This window comes from Haplochromis burtoni, unplaced genomic scaffold, assembly GCF_018398535.1.
Source record: "Haplochromis burtoni strain Fernald_Lab_line unplaced genomic scaffold, NCSU_Asbu1 Contig_1415, whole genome shotgun sequence".
Taxonomy (NCBI): domain Eukaryota; kingdom Metazoa; phylum Chordata; class Actinopteri; order Cichliformes; family Cichlidae; genus Haplochromis; species Haplochromis burtoni.
The window spans coordinates 3,879-14,416 of NW_024583776.1; the positions used below are offsets into that span (position 1 = coordinate 3,879).

At 40.7% G+C, this 10,538-nt stretch overlaps 1 protein-coding gene across 4 annotated transcripts; it reads right to left on the reverse strand.

The window, feature by feature from the left end:
* Positions 1–318: 318 nt before the first annotated feature.
* Positions 319–10,523, reverse strand: LOC102298025 (stonustoxin subunit beta). Of its 4 annotated transcripts, none has more exons than XM_042216967.1 (6): positions 9,692–10,523; positions 9,364–9,487; positions 8,989–9,162; positions 6,003–6,176; positions 1,890–1,936; positions 319–1,715 (listed from the first exon to the last, which is right to left on the reverse strand). In XM_042216967.1, the coding sequence occupies exons 2-6, from the start codon at positions 9,375–9,377 to the stop codon at positions 1,183–1,185; spliced, it is 942 nt and encodes a 313-aa protein (XP_042072901.1). In that variant the 5' UTR covers positions 9,378–9,487; positions 9,692–10,523; the 3' UTR covers positions 319–1,182. The 4 variants fall into 4 exon arrangements, with proteins under 4 accessions (XP_042072901.1, XP_042072900.1, XP_042072903.1 ...); XM_042216966.1 differs by having other exon boundaries at positions 9,364–9,537; XM_042216969.1 differs by lacking the exons at positions 9,364–9,487; positions 9,692–10,523 and adding an exon at positions 6,321–6,491 and having other exon boundaries at positions 8,989–9,086.
* Between the last annotated feature and the right edge of the window lie 15 nt (positions 10,524–10,538).

The following is a 10,538-nucleotide window of genomic DNA, read 5'->3' on the forward strand; positions in this document are numbered from 1 at the left end:
GTCAGCTTCGCAGCCAGACTGTGACAATAAATCCCCAACGGTATCACCAGCAAAGCACCATCATACCTCCTCCATGCTTCATGGTGGGAACCATGCATGTAGAAACCATCCGTTCTCCTTTTCTGCATCACACAAAGACACGTCAGGTGGAACCAAAGATTTCATCAGACTGAAGCACAGATTTCCACTGGTCTAATGTCCATTTTTTGTGTTTCTTGGCGCAAACAAATCTCTTCTGCATTTTGCTTTTCCTTAGTTGTGGTTTTGTAGCAGCTATTTGACCAGAAAGGCCTGATTCACACACACACTCCTATGAACGGTTGATGTAAAGATGTGTCTGCTACTGGAACTCTGTGTGGCATTTATCTGGGCTCTAATCTGAGGTGCTGTTAACCTGCAATTTCTGAGGCTGATGACTTGGATGAATTTATCCTCAGCCGCAGAGGTGACTCTTGGTCTTCCTTTTCTGGGGTGGTCTTTACGTGAGACAGTTTCGTCATAGCTCTCGATGGTATTTTTTTACAAAGTCTACTTTCAAGGAGAATGTGAAACAGGCAGAAATGTTCAGCTCTGACTCCCTCCTGTTCTCTAGTTTCTACTTTCAATAGAGAAAGTGGAAATGTTTATATAACTTGATTCTAATCTGCCGCTGAGTCTCTTTCACACTGCTGGAAACACAAAGCACAGACCACAAATACCTGTTCAACCAATTACATTTATTTCACTTTGATCTGCCACAAACAGCAGCGATTTCCACGTCCCCTTTATCAGGCTGTGGGACAGTAAGTTTTAATGTCTCAATGGAGTTTAAAGTTTCACAGCTCCAATGTGCAGCCGTCACCTTAGAAATAAACAGCAGCAGTGAGAGCGCACTGGGCCCTTTACTACGAAGACACAGTTTGCTGTCTTTAACAGTCTCAATGTTTTTCAGACATTAAATGTTGCTTTATAAACTATTGAGCCAATACATTCATCTTATATGGCTGAAGCATTTTCAACTTATTAGTTTGCAAAAATGATTGCTAAAGTTTACAAGGAATCATTTAACAGTTTAAAACATAAACTGATTGAATTTATGACTCTGAAAATGAGTTTGAGCAAAAGAGACAGACATGTACAGACTGAATTATCTCTTCAAGAGTCAGAGTGTTCTCTAACAGGAGTTCACTCTTTACACTCAACTTAGCACAGACTCACTGAGGAACTAGAACAGATCGAAAATCCAGGATAAAGCATTTCAGTGATTGTGGTTTTGAAGGTGTGGAGGTGGATCAGAGTGTCAGAGGAGACTCTGTAGAAGGACAGAGTGCCAGCAGGACAGTCCACATACACTGCTACTCTGTTAGAGACAGAAGAGGAGGAGGAGGAGGGGATGGATGTTTCTCTCTTATCGTGACAGACAGAATGAGGACCATCATTAGAGCAGCGTAGTCTCCAGGATTGATCATTCTGTCCAAACCTACAGTCATAAGTGTCTCCTTTTCCCTTGATTCCTTTGTAACTCACTGATATATCAACTCTTCCTCTCCACTTGACCTCCCAGTAACAGCGACCAGTCAGACCATTTCTACACAGCAGCTGAGGATGAACATCAAATCTTTCTGGATGATCAGGATATGACTGAACCTCCTCCACATATGTCACCTTCCTGTTGTGGTCAGACAGTTTGAGGTTCATGTGTACTGTGTTTGTGTCGATTGTGAGTTGACAGGAATCTGATGAGAGAACAAACACAATCCAGCTGCAGTTATTGATCCATCATTTGTTCATTGATTGACACTTTGATGATGACTCCTGACATCAGAGATGTGAATGAGTGATGTGACAGTTTGAAGATGGTTGAATGTGTGCTGCGTTATTTTCATGAACCACATTAAAAACACACTTACACTTCCTCAGACCTGGTGTCAACCATCGGACTCCAGCAGGCTCCACCCTGAAAGGAGGAGGGCGTCAGACAAGCACAGTCTCTTTCAGCATGCACACATGGACATTACATGGCTCGCATCCACATACTGTTAGACACTGATAAAGGAACTAGAGATGGACCGATCCGATATCACGTATCGGTATCGGTCCAATACTGACGTAAATTACTGGATCGGTTATAAATAAATATAAATAAATAAAAAATGTAATCCGATCCATTAAATATCATGAAAACACCTCACAAAACTTGCAACACAGCGTAACTTGGCTCATAACCGTAGCACGTCGGAGCAGTATGCGTCACGTGATAGAGCGGCTGCATGTATTTGGAGCTTCGCTACCAAACCAGTATTTCATCTCCGAGAAAGTTATCCCAGAGAGAAGTAAAGCAAGTGTGTAAGTTCATCTCTGAATGTTTGTAAAGCATTCCCACGTTAAGCTTAACAACCGATATATGGAGCGACTGCCCTCTCTTCCTCCTGCTGCTACTTCAATCGTGAAACTGCTTAATGATCAGCTGATCGGCTTTTCTGTCGCGAGTCCGTCTCTCTTCTTTGTTTTTGGTCCACTTTGCACCAGAAAGAGGAAACCAGCGGCTGAACAACAGCAGCACGTTTAAGCTTGATAAGCTGTTGTTAGAATTTATTTAATATTACTTTCTACACCAGGATCTTTTTCTACGTAGCTGACGCTGGTAACTGTGCAGGGGCGGATCTAGCAAAGTTTAGCCAGGGGGGCCGATAGGGCATTAACAGGGAAAAGGGGGCACAAAGACATACTTTTCTTTCTTATTCTCATTTAAAATGTCTAGCTTTTAATAAATAATTATCTGAATCTTACACCCAAAGTTTTAATCTGATGTAAAATGTATAGAAGTCCATTACTGTATATAGTAACTGTTAAGTCTAATATACCCTAGTAAGCTGTAGTACTTTTTCCTTTGGGAAAGTACCATCTGTGAATTCTGCAATTCTGTTGAAGAAAGATGTTGAATCTATTTAATTATTGTGGAAAAATAATTTATTTCTGTGCATTTTTTTTCACATTGCATCAAAGTTGATTACGTCGATTAAGAATCATGAGGTGGGGGGGTGGTTCCCTATTTTTTCTTTTGCTGGGAGTTTGCAACCCCATTAGTTATGTTGCTTAATATTTCTGCTAAGTACTCTTTAAAATACCAGAATATGGAGGATGGTGCAGGTTTAAGTTTATTAGATTGATCAGTGTTGCTGAACTATGAAATATTTTGTGCACAGTGCATTTTTTTACATACAGGTTTAATAGAATAGCTTTATTGTTGTTGTTTATTTAAACTTAAGTATGAACTTATACAAAATGCAGCAAGATATAAAAAAAACAGTATTTATTAAAAAACGCACTATATCGGATTCATATCGGTATCGGCAGATATCCAAATTCATGATATAGGTATCGGTATCATAACAAAGTGGTATCGTGCCATCTCTAAAAGGAACAGTCCAACATTTTCTCTACATAGAACCCCAAAACAATGTGTGAGACAGTAAAATGTTCGCCTATCAATTTTTGCTCCCATTGAAAAGCTTCTCATTTTTGTACTTGGATTTTAATATTTTCAAATGTAGTTTCAATTCAAAATATTTTAAGAAGTATGATACATTTCTAGGCATTTATAGTTCACATAAGTATGAACCAAATCTGAAACAATAATTTATTATGAAATTTAATGATTTGTTGTATACTAAAGTAATGGAATTCATCTTCAAAGAAAAATCCATGTTACTCAAGTGTGTTGAACAAGTTTGTTCAATAATAGTTTTATTTAATCACGTTTTTACAGTTCAGGAGATTAGATCATATTTGAGATATTTGAGGGTGGGTTACATGTGAGCTCATCTGTTTGAACATGAATAATATTACAAAAATTCAAAAAATTTCAGCTGTTCTTAAATTTGTGGTCAGAAGCTTACATGCATTTATTATAAGCATGAATTTCGTGGTAATTTGGAGCTTTCGAAGGTTACTTGAAAGGTTATCCCCACTGTCAGCGTCAACCCACAAATTTTAGCCTGAGTCTCACCAGGCTAAGACAGCTCAAATAAAAAATAAGGCAGTGACATCATTTTAGAGAAACAGGGCCTCATTTATCTTTGGTTATGCAATATGCTGAAGAACAATCCCTACATAGCAAGCAGGTCTGGCCCGGATCTGGTATCAAGCCGGCACTGCTGACTGACTTCTGGCACGGTAAGTGGTATGTCATCCAGATATGGGCCAGGCCTGGCATAGATGGCACTGTCTATGTGATGGCATATGTTTTGGGTTATGTTGCCCAGGCTCATAGAAAAGATGTCTGGCCAGATGTGGCATTAAGCTGTCACTTCTGACTGACTGACTGACTAGTGTCATGGCAGACTGTATGGCAGCCAGATGTGGGCCAGATCTGTTTATGCGATGGCATGCCATATCTGTCCCGATTGTGGTTTTGGTTGATGTGGCACTCAGTTCAAAGAAAGTGTTTGATTGCATGAATGTATAGAGCATTTTGAGTAATCCGGGAAAGTAGAGGAGCGCTATATAAGAATCAGTCCATTCACTGTCTGAACAGAGTTTCCTTTGCCAGAGTTAATCCACACATGGGCCAGCACAGGACCACCAGTGTGTCTGCAACTGGCCTTGTGCTGGCTCATGTGTGGGCCACCTCTGGAAAACCAGATCTGGGCCACCAAAGGGCAGTCATTCTTTGCGGTGTGTGGGCCATACCAATTTTGCTATGTGGGATATGTTTGTCAGCCACAGGGCCACCATGACAATACATTGTGATTTTTAGTTAAGTTGGAGTTGAGACTGGAGAGTGTCAGAGTGCAGCTGGAAAGCTGCATGCTTGGGTGCCAAGCCAGAAAACAATGAAGAGGCTGCAAGTAGTGTGTGTCATGGCAATCAAAGTGGAAAATAAACATGGACAGTGTTTCCACTTGATGACGTGGCTGCTGCATATTACATGGTGGCAATGAACAATAATCAGGCTGTGGTGCAGCAGAAGCACCTGGCAAAACTGCAGGCGCATGTGATTGGCAGTAGCAGAAGTGGCTACAGCATCACCATCCCCCATCCACTGTCGGTGTCGCTGCACAGGATAGGGGAGGGAGATGACTCCCAGGTCTTCCTGGAGACCTTTAAGGCCACTGCTGAGGTGTGTCAGCGGCAGAGTGGGCACCACAACTGTTGCCACTGCTGTCAGGGAAGCCCCAGATGGTGGCCCTGAATCTGCCACCGTGTCTGCTACTGAGCTCTAAGTAAGATCTTCTATAAGTAAGATCTGCATTATGCAGCGGTGAGGTGGCAAGAGCCCGGGCAGTCAGAGAATGAGGCCCGCATGAATGTGTCTTTAGTACATTTTTATGCAGAGATTAATTTGATATGAATCAGGGTGAGACAGAGAAAAATAATTTAGCAGTGCATTGTTAAAGATAAAGCAATCTATCCAAATGGTGAAAAAAATATGAGCAAAAGACATTTATTATTGTTCCTGGAAAAGTTCTCCTCGGAAATTGCTACATATTTATCTCTTCATTGTTCAACTAGACTACAGTTTATGCAGTGAACAAAGAAAAACTGTTCCTACATGTGTGATTGTTCATGTTACATCTGCATGAAACAAACAGAAAGTGAATGAAGAATGTAGGAAATCCCAAAAAGTTGATTCTGTACATCTGAACGTAGTGTTGTTGGTGGGAGAAAATGTTTGTCACTCATTCAAGTAACTTCTTCAGTAACTGCAGGTTTCCCCAAACTTATAAACAGTACATTTGCACAATATCTGAAACTAGCACCATTGAATGAACAATGGGCTATAAGGTCAGTTCCATTATCATTATTATGCAAATTATCATGACTATTGATCAACAACCATTGATCAGTAATCAATGGCTATGAGTACCATTCCCAGAGAGTTGGGGAATGGCTGCAATCACAGCTTTCTAAGATGGTGAAAGATGTACTCTTAGGTCCCCTCCTCAATTCAGAGAAGGGCTTTCCCTTTGCACTTGAAATGTATGCAGCTCTTCCTTCTCAAACAGACATTCTCTCCATACCTAAGAGTGTCCAGTCTCCAGCGTGGATCCTTAAGTCCAGCCAACAGCAGCTTCATTCCTGAGGCTCCTGGATGATTGTAGCTCAGGTCCAACTCTCTCAGATGGGAAGGGTTGGAGCTCAGAGCTGAGGCCAGAGAAGTACAGCCTTCCTCTGTGATCAGACAGCCTGACAAACTGCAGACACACAAAACAACAACCATCTGTAACCAATGACTTTCTGTTTGTTAGAAACAATAACATCTAACCATCTGTTTGATTTTATTTAACTGTACTTACAACTAAAAAGAAAAAAGAATTAGGCAGTGCAAGTTAACTTACTGTACAATATAACTTGCTATGAAATATAAGCAAGAAAGCCCCATCAATAAGACCATCAGTGTGAGGAGCACTTTGTAGCATTGGGGATCAAGACTAGCCATTTAACATGGCTGTTTGGGTGGGAGGTGGGCACAGGGGGATGTGCACGAAGAGAAAAGAACAAAAGACAAACTGTGGACAGAGAGGACAAAAGTTAAGGATATGCATATAAAAAGCATTACGAGTGAAAACAGAAAAAATGCTCAGAGTATCATAGCAAATCTATGAATAGCCCGAGCCTATAAGGAGAATAATGGATAAGCTAGCTGCTTCTCATAATACAAAATATAAATGAATCAGTCTTTAATTTCTGAGATCTGTTTGACTTCAGCACTCAACGTCCCACCATAACCCATGGAGAAAATTAGGCACCTGAACATGAAGCGGATGAAGGTGGAATATTGTGAGGATTGATAAAGATGATGATGAAGATGTGAATCCAGGAGGAGTGGGTGGATGGTAGCATCACCATGCAGGATCAGTGTGAGAATATATCATCATCCACAAAGGAGCACCCTCCATGGAGAAGGAGACTGTAGACTAAGACTAATAACAGACGTGGAAAACACCAGCTACTGGTAGACCGTGCAGTCAAACGAGACTGCAAGACCAGGCTGACCAAACTGTGAACTACATGATTTGATTACAAGAAGGCCTATGACTCAATGCTTCATACCTGGATCCTATAATGCCTAGACCTATACAAGACCAACAGGACCTAAGAGCCTTCATCATGAACTCAATGGGAATGTGGCAGACAACAATCCGTCCCTGCTGCTGTTCTACATAGGCCTGAACCCCCTCAGTAAGATCATTGACAAGACTGGCTACGGATACTGACTGCAGAATGGAGCAGTTGTCTGCCAAGAGTGGATGAGACATCAATTCACTGATCCATATTAAAAAGGATATACAGAAATGACATTGGAATGTCGTTCAGACTGGAGAAATGTAGTCCGATGATAACAAAGAGACGTAAGGTAGTCAGAACTGAGGGGATTTAACTACCAGAAGGCAAAATTGCAGATAAAGAGGACAGTTGCAAGTACCTGGGGATCCCACAGGCAAATGGGAACTATGAAGAGGCTGCTACCAACAAGTACCTGCAGAGAGTAAGGCAAGTCCTGAGGAGTCAGGTGAACGTTAAGAACAATATACGGGCTATCAACACCTACGCATGATCAGGTAGCCTGCTAGGATAATAAGGTAGCCAAAGGAAACAATAGAAACAACTGCATGCATGGAGGATTGCACCTCAAATCCACACCCTGAGGCTGTACGCTAAGCAGAAGGACAGAGGTTGGGGATTGGTGAGTGTCAGTATTACCATCCAGGATGAGACAATGACCATTCACGAATACATCAGGAAGATTATCCCAGCTGAATGCTCAGTGAATACCTCGGGCATCAGAAACTCAAGAAAGAGGAGGAAGAGGAAGAACCATCATGGAACTACAGGCGCCTGTATGATATGGTATTTACCATGGGCAGATAGAGGAACTGACAGACATCCAGAAATCCTAACAGTGGCTGGATAAAGCTGGACTGAAAGACAGCACAGAGGCACTAATCATGGCAGCACAGGAACAAGCTCTGAGTACAAGATCCATAGAGGCTGGGGTCTGTCACACTAGGCAAGATCCCAGGTGCAGGCTGTGTAAAGATGCCCCTGAGACAAGGGTCCGAGATTCTAGCAGGCCAGTAGTAATCGGAGCACTAGGAAGTGGAGATACCAGCAACAAAATTGGAGATATCTGTCGAGAAGAACACAGTCCTAGGAACAGCTAAGATACTGTGTAGAACCCGCAAGCTCCCAGGCCTCTGGTAGAGGACTGGGCTTGAAGGATAGACGGCCTGCAGGAGCAAGAGGGGATTTTTAAAAATATATATATAGTTGCAGTGCCCTCCTGTATTTTGTGGGAGTTCTGTTCTCCCTGACCCAGTGTTTCCCATAGGCAGTGTTTTCAGGCCTAGCATGTTTTCAGTTTTCAATAAGTTTGTAGTTTTCAGTTTCTCTCTTTGTAGTTTATGTTTTAAATCGCCTGCTGTGGCTGCATGGGAGTGGTGAAGCAGCGGGTTCAGGGGACAGTGCCAGGGAAAGCTGGCTGGCACAGCGGATATCCATCACAGTAAACATGTCTTCCCTATTCCAGTTGCTGTTGTTCCAGAGGAAGAAGAGTGTGTGGTACTGAGATGACAGTTGAAAAGTTGAACACTGAAAATCTCTGAACAAAACATTGACTTGCATTGCAACACTGTGTGCATTTGGGTCCCTCTATCACACCTTCTTCCAGCCAAATAAAAGGACAACTAGGTCCTTATTTCATTTACACTCCACATAGTCTCAATAATATAAAGAAACATGGACAGTAACCAACACTTAAACATATCATTCCAACATTTTCTTAGGAATTTGGTATGTTATGGAAGCAAAACTGCACTAAATTTCAAAAAGAGCAGAAGAAATTATGAAAAAGTTCCACCATGAAAAAATATAAGACAGTAATTTAGAAGGTAATAATCCATCCAAAGGCAAAGCTGACGATCCATCTTCTATAAAGATGATCTATTGATTCAGTTATAAACATAATGTGTTCAATGATCTTTGATGGAAAATTTTTAAACTGACCTGAGAATTTCCAGTTTACAGTTTAGACTTTCCAGTCCAAGAAATAAATGCTTCACTCCTGAATCCTGCAGGTCAGAGTTACTCAGGTCCAACTCTCTCAGGCTAGAGGACTGGGAGCTGATAACCAAGGAAAGAGCTTCAGAGCTTCTCTCTGAGAAGGTGCATTGACTTAGTCTGAAAAAAATAATATGACCATTAAAAGAAATGCCCTTGTTAAATTGTAACAAGGGTGCGGTGAGGAACTATTAGATTTTTTTTTCAGAATTCTTTAATGCCCTACTTTGATAAAACAATATATAGATGGGCTTGACATTTATTGGCTAGATATTTGATTTGTTAATTAAACAAACAAATATAATTTGACCTCAACCTGACCTCAGCGTATTCATTTTACAATTTAGACTTTGCAGTCCAGTAGATAGAAGTTGCAGTCCTGAATCCTGCAGGTGGTTGATACTCAGGTCCAACTCTTTCAGACTTGAAGATTGAGAGCTGAGAACTGAAGACAAAGATTCACAGCATTTCTTGGGGAGGTTACACACACTCAGTCTGGAAATTAAAAAAAACAACATGAAAAATCAATAATTAGCAATGATTAATCCAAAATTTTAAATAATTTTATTGCCTTTTGTTTAACAGGTTGTCTTGAAATTTTATAAATAATGAAAAATAATAAGAAACTACAACAAGCACTTGATCTGACCTGAGAATTTCGAGTTTAGAGTGTCGACTATCCACTGCAGCAGACAGCTTTATTACTCCTGAATCGTTCAGGCTGTTGGTACTCAGGTCCATCTCTCTCAGACTAGATGACTGGGAGCTGAGAACTGACAACAAATCTTCACAGACTCTACCTGAGAGGTTACAGCTGCTCAATCTAAAAGCAAACAAACAAAAATAAATAAACTTAAAAATTGTGTCTGAAAAAAATAAAAACATTATAAAATAACACAATTATACCAACATAAAAACATTATAAAATAACACAATTATACCAACATAAAAACATTATAAAATAACACAATTATACCAACATATCTAAAAGGAAAACAGGGAAGATTTTAATATCTGTGTATATTCAGGCCAAAATAAGTCCTATTTGTCCCGTCTTGGACCATTTCTCTCATTTAATTCTCTATTTGAAGCAAGCAACTTGAGCTTCTTTCCTTTTAATGTCACTAGCCTTGCCAGACTAGACTGGCCAGTTTCAGGACATCTGCTGAAGGGCAGCACTCGGTCCTTAAGAACAGCACCCCTTTAGCTTCTACTTCTGAAAACAAACTTTGATCACGATTGAAAATAAAGTCGTCTCATGCTGATGCATAAATTACAGAACCCGGTTCTGGAATATGATAGTGGAAATCCACACCATCAAAAATTACAGCAAGATACATCTTTGTTTTCACATTATTACACTCATTACTAGGGCTGGGCAATATCATACCGTTCACGGTAATACCGGTATAACGATGGGCAACGATAAGAAAATGAAATATCGCGATAGAATATGGGTAAAACACGCATGCGCAGTGCCTTTGTTTTCATACGCA

Excerpts from the sequence above, each read along its gene's own strand:
- LOC102298025 (XM_042216966.1), bottom strand. The coding sequence starts at position 9,927 with ATGTTTTTATTTTTTTCAGACACAATTTTTAAGTTTATTTATTTTTGT. Across the intron at positions 9,538-9,691 it reads TCTAAACTCGAAATTCTCAG|ACTGAGTGTGTGTAACCTCC; the intron begins GTCAGATCAAGT and ends TTTAATTTCCAG. Across the intron at positions 1,937-6,002 it reads TGGAGACTGGACACTCTTAG|GGTGGAGCCTGCTGGAGTCC; the intron begins GTATGGAGAGAA and ends TCCTCCTTTCAG.